Source organism: Aptenodytes patagonicus, chromosome 1 (assembly GCF_965638725.1).
Source record: "Aptenodytes patagonicus chromosome 1, bAptPat1.pri.cur, whole genome shotgun sequence".
NCBI lineage: Eukaryota > Metazoa > Chordata > Aves > Sphenisciformes > Spheniscidae > Aptenodytes > Aptenodytes patagonicus.
The window spans coordinates 17,143,448-17,158,861 of record NC_134949.1 but is presented as its reverse complement, the minus strand read 5'-3'; the positions used below and the strand labels follow the sequence as shown (position 1 = coordinate 17,158,861).

The following is a 15,414-nucleotide window of genomic DNA, read 5'->3' as shown; positions in this document are numbered from 1 at the left end:
GTACAAAGCAAGTGAGAGCGGCTCTGGTGAACAGACAGCTCTGCAGCAAAGCCTGGACTCACATCTTTTTCCTGCTGCTTCTCTGGGTGCCCAGGGAAAACATTCAAGAAGATTCCCCACCAGTCACCATATGTAAGCCACAGTCCTCATCAGAGGAACTCCACAAGGGCAAGAGACACGTGCAGATCTCCCAGGAACACCCTGTTAGCATCTGGGAGTCCAGGATTTTAAGCTGAAAGAAAGGGGGCTTGGAGAGAGGAGTAAAGGGTGGGAGAAGCCCAGGGTAAGCTCCACTGCCACAGCAGCCTCGGTGCTCACCAGCATCAGCACACTTTAGGAGCCCGTGCTGCAGCGTTAGGATCCCTTGGCCAGGGTTGACCATCTAGCAACGAATGGCTACTATGGCCCACAGCTGGTATTTGAGTGCCTCAGATATACACCACAGCTACTTACTCTCTTACCGGAGTCTTCACCCGCTACACAAATCAAATCTTTATTCTGCTTCAAGATTTCTGAACCAAAGGTGACTATAGGCTGCCAGGTCAGTAAGAAGACAGCAAAACTAATGCAGTGAAACTATTCCTCTGCTCTTCTCTAGCTCTGCTACCGCCGGTGTTTGACCCTCACATCAGGAGCAATTACACCAAGGGTGTTCTGACACAGTTGGTAATTGGACTCTGACTCAGCTTCATAGTCAATTTGTTGCATACAATTACTAGGGCTGTTCGAGGAGGTATTAGCATTTCTTTACAGAACAGGACTTTGTAGTACAGGTCTTTTGCTGGTCACAACCACCACCACACACTTCGCCTCTAAGGTTTACCACTTTCTAACACCTCAGTTCTGCCCGAGGACCACATATGGTTTTTTAGAGCTCAACTTTCATAAGGTCTTTATTCTGCTAGGTCGCTCTTCTTATGAAGAATCACCAGGTCATTTATACCAAAAAGCAGAAGCCAGAGAAAACACTGTGGAGTTAGTCACATACATGGTTTGAAAAGGCACATGAGAATGAAGAGTGTGGGGAGCAGAAATTTCAATGGGAAAGAAGCATAATCCTGACTTCTTTTGTAATGCTGGTATAAAAATCACAACCAAAACCAGCAGTTTTTTAAGCCCCTAGAGAATCCTGCCACAGCCTGCTGTACAGCATGGAATGCAAAACCCTTGTGGGAGGGGACTTTATTTCCTCCTAAAGCTCTTCATCCTCATGTGGCGTTTCTTCAATTTACCAGTTCATGACTAACCCTCTTCTCTAACAGCCACGTGGTTTGTTTACTCTTAGCTGCTGCTACCACCAACTCCTCTTCCCTGAGCTGCTAAAATTAGCATTGCCAAAAGGCTTGAACATCCTTGAATGAGAAGTAGCTAATACTTCACGTAAACCATAGGATGCATGCGTGCTTACAAAGCAGCTTGTAGCACCGGGACCAGAGTGCGGATATCTGCAAAACTGCCCTCCATAAGCAGGCACAAACAGTAATGGGAAGAAAAGCAGAACGTGTACCTCAATGAGGTGCAAACCCAAAAAGATACTGCCTATCATTTTTCTCTTTCAAATGCAAGAACAGCAAGCAAGTTTTTATTCCTTGTTTAGGTACAACTAGGTTTTGAAATGGAAGCACTAAAACCACTACTAGCCTTAGCACATTAAACTAGCTGCCCCAGTGCAGTAGTTGCCTTCCAAACCTGAACCTTCAGCTAGCACCAAGGCAGTGCTCACATGCATTAAAAACAAGGTTATAGTAATACACGAAGTCCTTTAGCAATGGATGATTCTGATGGCGACAGCTCCAAGACAAAGCTTTACCCATCCACGTGCATTTGGAGGTCCAGCAGACTGAGCTCTTTCCACTTTTCATTCAGCAGGCGTTCAAGCCTTGTTCTGCAGGAACCCATGCCGATACCGCAGTCTCGCCAAACCCAACATGCATTGAATGTTTTCAGCATTCCTGTATTATGGCTCAGAAGGAGCCGTTAGATCACAGAGATTAAGACCATTCCCACACAGACAAGAAAAGCAACTTTAGCCCTTTTGGCTGGAAGAGTCAGCTGATCCCTCCCTTGCTTAAGACGTCATTATCCAAGATACTTTCCTCCTCATGCCTCATCCTCCTGTCAGTCTGCAGCTTAAACCCCTCGCATTTCCAGTCACATTTTATCTGCATTTACAGCTATGCAACATGCTAAGCAATTCCTCTCCACCTTCACCCCTCCGGATGTTTAGATTCTCTCTTTGCTAGGGAGGAGATTCATCTGGCATCTTAGATGAAGATATTCTCCCTTTACTGACAATCACTTGTCTCCAGTAACTACTTGCTCCAGATTTCCTCTGCAGCTTGTAGAGGCTACAGTTCGGTTTGGGATGTATTTCACTAAAAACACTACTGAGCCAAACTGCACCTTTTACTTGTGCCTACTAATGGCTGAATGGAGTTTAGAGCAGACTAACAGTTTGCTATTCCTTTAGCCAGGCACTTGCAACTACAAACCCACACTGACTTGCAGCTGTGTTGTGTATGTGTACATTACACACAACATATAGCTGGGAGGAAATCTCTCCTCTTTAAACCTCCTGGCTAATAACACACCCATACAAATAAGAGGTACTGTCCTGGTTTCAGCAGGGATAGAGTTAATTTCCTTCCTAGTAGCTGGTACAGTGCTGCGTTTTGGATTTAGGATGAGAATAATGTTGATAACGCACCCATGTTTTAGTTGTTGCTAAGCAGTGCTTACACTAGTCAAGGACTTTTCAGCTTCCCATGCTGTACCGACTGAGAAGGCTGGAGGTGCACAAGAAGCTGGGAGGGGGCACAGCCAGGACAGCTGACCCAAACTGGCCAGAGGGATATTCCATACCATGTGACGTCATGCTCAGTACATAAACTGGGGGGAGTTGGCCAGGGGGCAGCGATCGCTGCTCAGGGACTGACTGGGCATCAGTCTGTGGGTCGTGAGCAGCTGCATCTTTTTTTTTTTCTTTCCCTGGGGTTTTTTTTGTTTTTTCTCTCGCTCTTGTTTTTTTACTTTCCATTACAATTTATTATTATTATTATTATTATTATTGTATTATTTCAAGTACTAAACTGTTCTTATCTCAACCCACAAGTTTTCTTACTTTATTTCTTCCGATTCTCCCCCCCAGTTAGTTACTGTCACTAGTAACTAACTAGTAACTAACAGTTAGTTACTGTCACCACATACTAAGGACTGAGCTATGGAAGTGTTTGGGAACCATACCATGTTTTTATAGCAAAAAGCATGTCCTAGTTCAAACCAGAAATCGGTTCTGGGAAGTCCTACTGTTTCTGTTACACATCAGACTACATCAGGAAATCACAAACGTCCCATCTAGTTTAAAAAACAATTCGATAACAGGACCTTAAGCAATATGTCTTTGAGGATGGAGGGAGTACATGGTAACTCTGTACTGCACAGTTAAATAAGAATTCAAATAAATCACTGAAACCAACACGGCAAGTCAAACAGAGCTTTCAGCTTTTGCTTGATTATCCAATCATACCACCTCTTCCAGATACCACTGGAAGCTGATAGCAGTTCGCTATAAATTGTTGCCCAGTCTCCTTTATCATGCCTCCTTCTCACACACAAGGAAAAAAATACCAAAGAAATCTTGCCAAATGATAAAAAAGTCACAGAAAATTAACTCCAAATCCTTGAGAATACGCTGAATATAAAACACAAGTCTTGTTGTTAGATTATAATCTAGAAATTGAATAGAATCTATAGCCTTGTTGTTATTTCTACTCCTTAGAAAATACCCGACAAGCTTCGAACACATAAAAACAACCCTCATATTTTGAAGTTCAAAAATAATCCATTAAAATGACCATTTTGGGAAGAAACGGAGCAAGAATTCTTGTTGATTTATTACAGAGATCTCTACTTCTACCAAGTTAAAGGAATGTTTGTCTCCAATTTTTTCGGTTTTAACTATCCTGTCTTACAAGTCAGCAGCTCAGATCTGCTGAGATAAAACCCCAGAAGTCTTAGGGGTGTCTCTAGCCATGAATGACAATTTTGTCTCATATATACGTATACACACACACACAAAACCAAACAAGTAACACTTGAAATCTACAGATACTCTTATCTGTATTTCTTGTATCACTTACCAGTAATTCATATACTGTTAAGAGACGTGTTTTAAGACTTATTACTTGTTGAAACAGTTGCCAAGGAAATGCATTGGTCGCCCCTTCAGAAATCTCTTCCTTCTTACAATTATTACTAGACAAAAACCATCTATTGCAACCACGTTAAGGCTGAGTTAATTCTAAGATAACCTAAAGATGTCAACACCAAGACTTCAACTAAGCAGCTTTTGTCATGTAGTGAGGTATGTTCTGAGGAATGCAACGAGGAAAAAAATATCCAAGTGACCCAGAAAACTTGGGAATGCTTTTAAGTTCCTCCTAGAGAAGTGTCAGTCCACGTGCTATCCGCGCATCAGCCCACCTCAAAATTCTGATGCCAACTTCTGCAGTTTAGAGAAGCCTTATTTCAGCAGGCTTAAGCCATTCCTTTCCACAAAGCATTAATTTTATACTTACGTAAAAAGTGTTTTTCCAGTAAGGCTATTTCCAGGTGACCTTTGATCTCATTCAGTCTGTCGGATTCTGTTCTGTTAAAATCCTGGACTCCTGAAGCCATGACGATGGTCCCTGGACCAGCCTATAAGAAAGCCAGAACACACTGACAGCTCAGAGGCACATATTTTTTGTCATTTAAATACATCAACTTACTTCTGGGGCAGTAGAGAAACAGCCACGTGAGAAATGTCCAACTATCAATAACACTGCATACATACTTATTCAGCATTAAACTACCAAAATGAGTGAAAGCTAATCAAATACACAGCATCTCTCCCATGTGAGTTTACAAAATGCACTTCTGCAGACCTGAGGGAGTTACAGAAAACATTTTTTTTCTCCCCCTTACCAGTTCTGCTGCATCATCATTTAGCCTTTCTTCTGCTGATTTAAAAGACATATTTATACTATCCCTCTCCTCTTCCCATTCAATGAATGGTCAATGCAACATACTTTACATATAAAATTGTGAAGCTAGCAAAAGTGATACTTTTCCAGATACTCACCAAGTTATTAGAAAACACGTATTGTATATTTTAATATCCATTTATGGATGTGTAATTCTGAAGAGCGTGGTCTCTCTGCAAGGAAGATCAGTGCAGGGGACCGCTGCTCTCCCACCTCCAGTACTGCCCAGTTACTGCTGAAGGATGTGGTTGGGGCCCAGAAGCTCATCCTGGCAGGCCAGGAGAGGGGGGAGTCAGGAGATTATGTGTCTCGACTGATTTACCAGCACCCCTCAAATGAACTCGGCACTAGAAATACTGCAGAACACAAGAATTAAAGAGCGACTTGATTAGTTAAGAAGAGCAGTGACAACTGCCACCTCCACGAAGGGAGCACAGAAAAACCCCAAGCCCACACAGCAGAAGCCAAGTGATACTGTCCTTCTCCCATAAAGTGGACATTTTCAGACAGCAAGAGAAAGACTGGGTGAGGGCATCTCCCAGGTAATGGTTGTTCAGGCACTGTGTGCAGTCCCCACCACGTACAAAAAGTCTGCCAATGAGAATTATAGGAGCTTCTCCAACAGCTTATACTCAAAACTGGTGCTAGATTACAGAAGCCTACACCTAAGACATGATCTTAAGACAAAAAGGGATTTATTTACCTATCATAACCATTCCCCTACCCCTTGTTTGAGCTCTGAAAACATACAGGAGCTGTATTGCTTTCAAAAGTCAGCTTGCATACATTTAACCATGACAGCTTAAATTACATATATATATATAAATTCAACTAATTTACAAGAGAGTTAATTAAAAGACATTTTCTGTGGTTTAGGAAAGATGTACCGACAGCTCACAGACAGCAAAGTACTTTCCCTGTTGGGAATGATTTGCACTTTTAAAATAAAACAGTGTGGAGATACCTATTAAACATCTGCTTTCTTGCTTGAGCTGAACAGATGCTGAGTTTAAGCCTCAGAATTTGTCTATACAGGCAAATTAGCACTCTGTAGGCATTTACTGCATGGCATTTACCTGGTACCAACTCCCCACCTGGGCTTGCTCAATACAGTGCCAGGCAGAGATGCTATTTCCTGTCCTGAAAGCAGCACAGTTACACCCACACAGCACTCTGCCAACGCTGCTGGCCCCGATGAGGATCAGAAGCCATTAGCTCAGCAGCAGCCCTGTGCTGCTTCCCATTTTGGAGCCAGCATGAACCATGCCATAGCAGAGACAGATCCCAGGGCAGTCCTCACACGGGGAGCTGCACCACAGCATCCTCCTCCCCATGCTCCAGATTTCCCGTTCACACCTGCCTTTAGCCAGAGAGGTGCAGTAAGACATGCCATTTGCAACCACTCCAGCCACTGCTGAAGAGTAACAGCTGTCTGTTTTCAGAGGACTATGGGATGGCAATTAACCTCTCTGCTGATTTCTTATCTATAGAGCTAGGTTATATTTATTTACACCAGAAGATTTAGTGTTATCACTTCCCAGACACTTGGAGAGCCCCAAGGAAGAAGGTGTGACTGAAGTCAAACAACAGCACCCTTACAACATGCTCTACAGACAGGCAAAAGGAAAGCGTTATTAAAATACAGATTGCTGCCCAGGCATTAAAGCATGGCTTTCTATATTGTATGTCCATATCTGGTACAAAGGGACAATCTCTGCTCTTAGCATGCAGGAGTTTCAACAGAGCTGTCTAAAGAAACAGTGCCACTGCTTAAAAATAAATAAATAGATAAATAAATAAAATCACGTACAGGTCAAAAAGCAAGCTGCTATGCTCACCAGGAATGGTCCCGGGCTCTGTGCATGTATTGGGTTTGCATGGCAAGGTTTTAGTAGCAGGGGGGCCATGGGGGTGGCTTCTGTGAGAAGCTGCTAGAAGCTTCCCCCATGTGCGATACAGCCAATGCCAGATGGCTCCAAGACAGACCCGCCACTGGCCAAGGCCAAGACCATCAGGGACGGTGGTAGCACCTCTGGGATAACATATTTAAGAAGGGGAAAAGTTGCTGTGCAACAGCAATTGCAGCCAGAGAGAGGAGTGAGAATATGTGAGAGAAACGACTCTGCAGACACCAAGCTCAGCAAAGAAGGAGGGGGAGGAGGTGCTCCAGGCGCCAGAACAGACATTCCCCTGCAGCCCATGGTGAAGACCATGGTGAGGCAGGCTGTCCCCCTGCAGCCCATGGAGGTTAACGGTGGAGCAGATATCCACCTGCAGCCCGTGGAGGACCCCCCGCCAGAGCAGGTGGATGTGCCTGAAGGAGGCTGTGATACCGTGGGAAGCCCACACTGGAGCAGGCTCCTGGCAGGAGCTGTGGACCCATGGAGAGAGGAGCCCATGCTGGAGCAGGTTTGCTGGTGGGACTTGTGACCCCGTGGGGGACCCACGCTGGAGCAGTCTGTTCCTGAAGGACTGCACCCCGTGGAAGGGACCCATGGTAGAGCAGTTTGTGAAGAAGTGCAGCCTGTGGGAAGGACCCACGTTGGAGAAGTTCATGGAGGACTGTCTCCCGTGGGAGGGACCCCATGCTGGAGCAGGGGAAGAGTGTGAGGAGGAAGATGCGGCAGAGACAACGTGTGACGAACTGGCCTCAACCCAAGACCAGCCCAACCAGTCCCTGGTTCCCAACCCCACGTGCTGCGGTGGGGACAAGAACACAGAGACTGAGGTGAAGGAGGAGAGGAAGAAGAAAGGGGCTAGCAAATATCTAAGCATATTCAAGTTTTCATCCTCCTTGAAGATACTCAAGGTATCTCACTAAGAGATGAGCTCCATTTCAGAAATCCATCTAGAGAACCAGCTCCACTTTTGCTTCTTCAGAGATGTTAAGTCATTAATTAAAGCCCAGGATACCTTGACTGTGCCTCTTAGGAAGCAGGAAAAAGCAAAAGATGCCTAGGACTGGGGACTGAGTGATATGGGTGAACAGAACTCTTTCTGAAAGTTTCCAAATGTGTGTATCTGCTAAGGCATTGGACGCAGCAGGTACACATCATTAAACTAACCCCAAAAGGTTACAACCACCTTTTGAGTTAGAGAAAAAAAAAAAAACCATCCACTAAGTTAAAACGTAAGGCTGCTTGCTAAGAATACTAAGAGCAAAATCATGCAATTATCATGTAATAATAAAATGGTTTAACCAGAATAGTAAGATACAGTGATACAAGTTTGGTGGAAAATAAAGCATGCAATTTCCAAAATTAGTGACACCATAATGTATTAATGAATACAAGTTAGAAGCGTTCAGAAAACCGAGCATGTCCAGTGATATGGGAGACATTTAAGCAGATACTTCTTTTGTCCCAGAAGATTCTTCCCCACACCAACACACCTCGTTGTGTCAAGAGGTGTTAATGGGCTAAAAAGATAAGAAATAAAGTCTATACATTTGCTGGAGGTCAACTGCCTGCCTCTGAATTCAGAAAGTACCTCTGTCTGAAGTTCGCATAACTGACTCAACTCACAAGTTAACAAAAAAATTATCTTGTATTAATTCCAGCATTAACTGCGTAATGTTTCTTCCACTTCCTCTGCAGGCTAGTGCTGGAACTCGGGCTGGATTAACTACACTTCACTTAACTACAGATGCCCCTTCTTGCTTCTGACTCACAGTAAAAGTCTTGAAGGCTTCCACAGATTTCTGCTTCTCCTTCTGCCTCTCTAGCTTTGACACTATTTGACACAGGAGCCCTCTTAAAAATCACTGTTACTTAGCAAAGACCACGCACGAGGCTTGGCGGTGCCTAGGAAGCCAGGAAAATGCCAGAGTTGAGCATGGAGAGTCAAGAGCCAGAGGGGTTAAAGGAAGATTTCTGATGACAGATTGCCTCTAACCCACTATCAGAGTTCAGAGTTGCTGCTCCAAGCCACATCCAGCTCCGGATCTGAAAAACCACACCTACCCACAAATGTGTTTTTCAAGCCATCTGCAGTTCAGGCTTTTCATAACAGCACCTCCCAACCTGAGAGCTCTCTGACTTCCCTCCCCTCTCCAAACCCCCTTCATCCTGCAAGCCCTAGGATTTTGTTTTGTGCACTGAGCACTGACGCCACCTTCCCTGTACAGCCACAGAAAAGGTCTAAGTCACTTCTTAACCGAGCAGATGCGGATCTGTCCTCTCCATCTGCAGCACAGCACATCTTCAGCATCACACAGAACTCCCTCCTTTTATTTTACTTGCACAACATCATATGCGGATGATTTTTCTCTAGGAAAATCTAATAAAATGCTGGTCTCATTTCCAAGTCTTTAATTAACTTAGAGAGGAGCAGTTCTCAAACATGGAGGATGGGGAGCAGCGAGGACACGGCGTGCTAAGCCCAGGGGCATAACCATCCACCCAAGTCACTCCTCACAGCCCGGCAGTGGCCAGGACACGACACAGGAAAGAGGTAGTTTAAAATACAAAATTTTAACTTGCATTCATTTGAGCAGCAAAGGGGGAAAAAAAAGTCAGGTAGGGCCTGTAGCAATAGGACAAGGGGTAACGGTTTTAAAATAAAAGGAGGGTAGATTCAGACTAGATATAAGGAAGAAATTTTTTACGCGGAGGGTGAAACACTGGAACAGGTTGCCCAGAGAGGTAGTAGATGCCCCATCCCTGTAAACATTAAACATTTCTATGATTCTTCAGTAATACAACAAACTACAGAGCTTGTCTAGAGAGGTCATAGTCTCCCGAGTTTCTCAACTGACACTTCATGTGCATTTTCTTACTTCAAATTACGAAAAGGTTCCCCACGGCTGCTACATTTACCTGCTGTAAGGAAAGGGAAAACTCAGCAACACTGCTCGAGAACGAAAGCATCTGTGTGAATCCCTAGTAGCAATTCTGGGAAGCATACCCATATTGGCAAGCTCCTAAAACACAGCTATATTTTACATAAACTTAAAAAAAATCTAGTGCTAGCCAGGTTTAGAGACTTTAATATCTTAACTGTAATGTCTGCATCATGCTTTATACCTTCCAAGCGTCATGCTTTATACCTTCCAATCATTGTAAATGAGGTGACCGATACAGAAGTGTTTAAGGTTTTAATCGACATGTTACAGGAAAAGCCAAACTGTACTGGAACAGCAATTAAATTAATGTTTTCTGTACCACAATAATTCAGATTTAATCCTAGCACACTGATGGGGAACTTGCATAAGTAGATTAGACTGCTTTCAGTACAATATGCCAGGTACGAGAGCGCTTCGATTTGCAGTGCTCACTGCCAGGTTAGTGCAGAACCTCCACGGGTTTAAACACAAATTTGTTCTTTCCCCTCCTCTGCCGAAGGAGACGTGATCCTCCTCTGCACTGAGTTCATTCATATACCTGTACGTAGTACTGAATGTTTTCTCCCTTTTATAAAAATGGGACATTTGTCACATTAAGAGTACATAAATTCATCTACAGCACAAAATGACGAGACATAAGTTAAAATATGGCAAATCAAGCCAGAACTGGCAAATACAAGGGCGATCTATGATTTTCAGGGCACAGTCCCCATCCCTGAACACTTGCATCTTAGCAAATCAAGTTGCTGGAGCAATGTTTTAAAGCTGTTTTAGGTGCAGAATTGTGATCTAGCAGGAAGGAACCCATGTTGCATCTACAGAATAGGAAACCATGATGGCACTGAATAAAGGGGACTTTAATTACCAAACAAGCAACATTACCTGAATTTCCAATGTCACAACGAGACAAATGCTAATACATTCACTAATAGGAAACAGGAATGGACCAGGTTACCCCCTCTACCTATTTCATGACTGTGGTGTTTTTACAAAACAATGCAGAAATAACAGTGCTGTATATAGTGCTGAATGCCCTTGCTTTAAAAAAACAGCCAACCACCTATGGTAAAGAGGGAAGGGAGGAAGAAATCTGGGAAGCCATTCAGGAACTGAAAAAGATGCTTAGCAAAGAGTTAATTTGTTAACCAACACGGCTGCCTTGGCAATGATCTGATCACAGTGTCCAAGTACCCACAGAGACCTAAGAAAGTACCTACTATCCAAGACATACCTTGTAGTCAGGGCACTTAAATGAGAGGGGGAAAAGTACCCACGCAAGCAAACAGCCAGCCTGTAAGTTAAGACCAAACTAGCTCAAATTAAGAGTAAGACACCCTTTGAACAAAAAGTCTCAGAAACCACTGAAGAGAATTCAAAGGAAAATAACAAATCCTTCCAACCTCAGGGCTCTCCTACCAGGAGCTAGCTGTGTGCTTTACCCAAAAACACGAGTTAGGATGTTTATTATTGAACTAAATAGGTAAAGCTCAGTTTTAAGATAAAGAACGTAAGTGACCTCATCTGGCCATCCTTTCTGTGTTTCAGTGTTGGGACCAAGTCCCACTGCTGTATCCGTGGCCTGGGACTGAACGTTCACTTCACTTGTTGGAGGTGTGCAACAGAGGATGCTCCTCTTTGCAGACGGTCAGGGCTCTGCAATCACAAGCTTTTATGACAAGGCTTTTTACTCTAAAACCTCCATTTGTGGCAAGTTTTTGCATATGCTTGTCAAGTTCAGACACATACATAAAGAAGAGGCACCTAATGTGCACATTTGTACTACGGACCCTTGAGGCACAGTACAGAAGGGCCTTTCATTCTTATGACTGTGCTGTACTGTTCTAATAGACAGGGATCTTTCTTTAATGGCTCCATAATGATTAATACACCAGACTGGGGGGGGGCAGGGAGAAAAAGAAGTAGAGTGGGGCAGAGATGAAGCCTTTGTCAAGGGAATGGCTGACAGTGGAGTCAGAGACATCTACGTATTGAAGATGCAGATAAGGGGACCAGGACTCAAATTTTGCATGCCTACACTCATGGATTGGTTCCAAGACACCAATCTTGCTCTTTCAAGCCCATCAGTTCTGTACTCAGATTTTAATAGAAACAGTGAAGCAACAGAAGTGGAAGCACAGTACAGTTCACATCTATCTGAAAAGACGTGCATAAATTGGAGTTAGGCTGCATAAGACTTGCATTGACTTTTGTATGGTTTCAACAGTTCCCCAAAGGTATTAAACAGGAAGAAACCAACAAGATTTGGTCTTCTCATGATCAGTGTAATAAAAGTATAACACTAAGTTGCTTACAGAGCCTGTATAAGCAATTTAAGATTTGAGTTTTAGTCACTGAATTAAAAGTAATTCAGGCACAATTCAATCGTGATCTCAATAAGAAACAGAGACATAATTCAGAATCACCCTGTTCACACGATCTCAGCCACCATTTTAATATTGACTTAAATACAGAAGCATTACTTTCTTCACTCCCGGCACCTCTGCAGCACAGGGGATTATTTCTTCTCCCTTCATTTCATGGATGGGCAGCAGCGCTTAGTGGGCAGATGTCTGTGAGGGCCAAGTGCTAATCCCCTAAACTTCCCATCTGAAATTTATCCCTTATGCGTCAGACCTCCTTCCTCATACAAGTTTGCTTATTTTGCTCCTAACTGTAACACAGCTGCTGCTCCTATGCTGTTCCAGGATCACACTGGGTTTGGAGCTCCCTAACATCAGGAGCAGGGCAAAACAACAAGTCTGATGCTGTTGCTGCCTTACTCTCTCCCTTTCTCCCTGTTTTTAAAGAACTATACTCAACTCTATCCCAAGGACTTAAATCACAGCAGCCTACTTAACAGTATGTAATCAGCCAGAAAACAGTGTTTCTCTTCAAATTACCTTTTCAGCACACAGAGCTCAACAATTTGAGAAAACAGAGACTGTCACTGCAACTGTGTAGCCGTAAAGCTTTATAACTAGTCAAAACTGTAGGTTTACCTCACTATTCACTCAGCCATACCAACCTGGAGCTACTATCCTCCTGAAGAAATACAGAAAATAGTATCTAGGATTTAAGACAGATCTGTCTGTAGCCTCTAGCTCTGCCATCCAGATCCTTCTGATTAGATACGAAGGGTATTCCCTGCTCTCCACACATAAATATAATGCCTTAAGTTTAATGAAAATAAGCCAGTATTTACCTACAAAAAACTCAGAAAATACCATGTTGGAAGGGCAGCAGCACAGATTAGTCCCAGTATACACAATACATACATCTTAACAAATGACAGATGTCTTCAGTAGAATAAGAGCAAAGGAAAGCATTCAACAGACCTTCCTTGTCTGAGGAGCTTGAGGATTTGCATACAATAGACTTTTTTGTGACTGAAAGATGCTCTGTTATTACCACTTGTTTGTTCCATGACCACAGGAAAAAAAATCTGGCAAAAGAGCTCCATATAAGCAGGATTGTATGTGATACCATACAAGCCCACTCAAATTTAAAAAACTAATAGCTACAGAACAGGATACAAGCTGCCAACCCTAAAGGAGATGCTTAAGCGTATACAGTTTGAAGTCTTTTAGTTTAACACTTGAGGTAAGCAAGCCCTGAGCTTCTAGAAATGAGCTTTCAGACAACAGCCTGACCACATTTTGGGGATAAAAATTGCATGGTGAGTTTCCAAATAGGGTGGTACAAATTCTGACTTCCAAGTCACATTCTAGAATACAGTTAAATGGACAAATTGTAATTTAGATTGTAGCACTCCAAGCTCAAGGATCCACAGCCATTTTTTAACAGTTAAAGCAGGATTTTTTTTTTTTGTAACCAATATTTAAGTTTTCCTGAAACAGTGTCTTTTAAAAGGGTAGGTCTGTTTGAGTGCTTCTGCTTAAAGCACCAAAAAGTTTGCTCACCTCCTGCATAGGTTTGAAACCAGCTCTATAGCATGGAAGCATTATTGGATACAACACTGCAGTGAAGAACAAGGTAGTGTGACCCTCTAACTCCAATGAAGCCACCAGAAGTCTTACCCCTACAGTCCTGGCCAGTGCCATTTGAGCAGAACTGAGCTTCTCAGACTGAAAAGAAGTCTTTCCTTCAGATCTGTTCGTTAGTAATTCAACAAAATAAATAAAAAACAGACAGCATTCAGAAGCACATCCAAGGTTAACAAACCTGTCAACCCACAACATCTAAAATCAATAGTAGGGACAAGGAACGCTAGTACTAAGAAATTTATTCGATCTTTCCACAAAATGGAAACCTATTACTTGAAGCTTACTTCCTAGTCCACAAATCTTCAAGTGTTAAATCCAAAATATAGGGACAAAGAATTATTAATTTCTGTTATTTTTCTGCCTGACAACTATATAACATAATATAATGATACTTAAATCAAGTACTTACAGGGTCTCTCAGCTCTTCATTGTCTCGAGTTGATGTTCGAGGTATTTTCACTGGGATTTCATCTCCACATTCAGTGTCTGAAGCATTTGGAGACTCTGCTAAATCAAGGAACTCGTCTCTCTTGTGTCCTCTGAACCTTATTTTGTCCAACTTCTTTAGCATGTTCAGCACTGCACTTTTCTGCTTTACCTTAACATGACGGTTGGAGTCTCTGTAAGAAACAAGACATCAAGAGTACTTTAGAAAGCTTGCAATAAACCTAAATACACGCATTCTAATCACTAACTACTTCTAACTATCTTTCAAGAGCCTTCCTGCCACTGGAGGAAAAACATGCTGCAGCTTAGCTTTTTAACAGGCATTTTTTTCCACAGTGTTAACAGATGCATGGTTTGTTTTTCAGTAGTTGATGATTTACCATCTTCCCACACTATTATGGCCTCTTTCTCACAGCTATTTTTAAAGCAAGTCAGAATGGGCACAAGCTAACAACCTGCACTCCAGAGAAAGATTAGGAAGTCAGTTCCTAACAGGTTACTTCAAACAAACAAAAAAGTTTAGCTGTAAGTCCACATTCTTCAACTTGCTGACACTTCTAATAAAAGACATGAAAATCCACTAAGCTTCATAACCAATCTTTAAATTTCCAGAAAAACTGGAGCAAAAGAGCAGCAAGGCTATCGTATCTCCCTACTGCTTCAGGCTAAGAAAACAGAAAGTACCAAGGGTTTACTGAAGAAAGCCACCAGACAGATCCATGCAGAATATCCCACCAAAAACTAGAGATTGTTGAAATCAACCATAACCCACATTCAAATGCACTGCCAAGATCCTTAAAATTACCACTACTGACAATCTTGTATACCCTTTGCTAGATTTCTATTACTCCCTTTGAGATGCAAAGAAGAATCACTTTATTAGTGATGATTTCACTTTTTTTTAAAAAAAACTAGCATGACCAAAACTTTACTGTAAGAGGAACAGCACAGCCAGTATTTTTGCAGAACGTGCAGGTGCCACGGCATCTGGAGGAATGAGAAATGCCCAGACCATTTCACTTCCAGAGACAGTATTTGACATGAGCAATACTTAAATTATAAATCATAAATCGTACTGGGAGAAGCATTTTGCTTT

At 42.6% G+C, this 15,414-nt stretch overlaps 1 protein-coding gene across 2 annotated transcripts in view; it reads right to left on the bottom strand.

Annotated features, from left to right (window-relative positions):
- Nucleotides 1-15,414, bottom strand: part of GRAMD4 (GRAM domain containing 4) — an 89,239-nt gene that overhangs the window by 44,583 nt on the left and 29,242 nt on the right. For both annotated transcript variants that reach the window (XM_076329032.1, XM_076329022.1), the window contains exons 2-3: nucleotides 14,281-14,491; nucleotides 4,578-4,698 (exon numbers count right to left, since the gene is read on the bottom strand). In XM_076329032.1, the coding sequence (XP_076185147.1) occupies nucleotides 4,578-4,698; nucleotides 14,281-14,491 (332 nt within the window). The remainder of the gene's footprint in view (nucleotides 1-4,577; nucleotides 4,699-14,280; nucleotides 14,492-15,414) is intronic.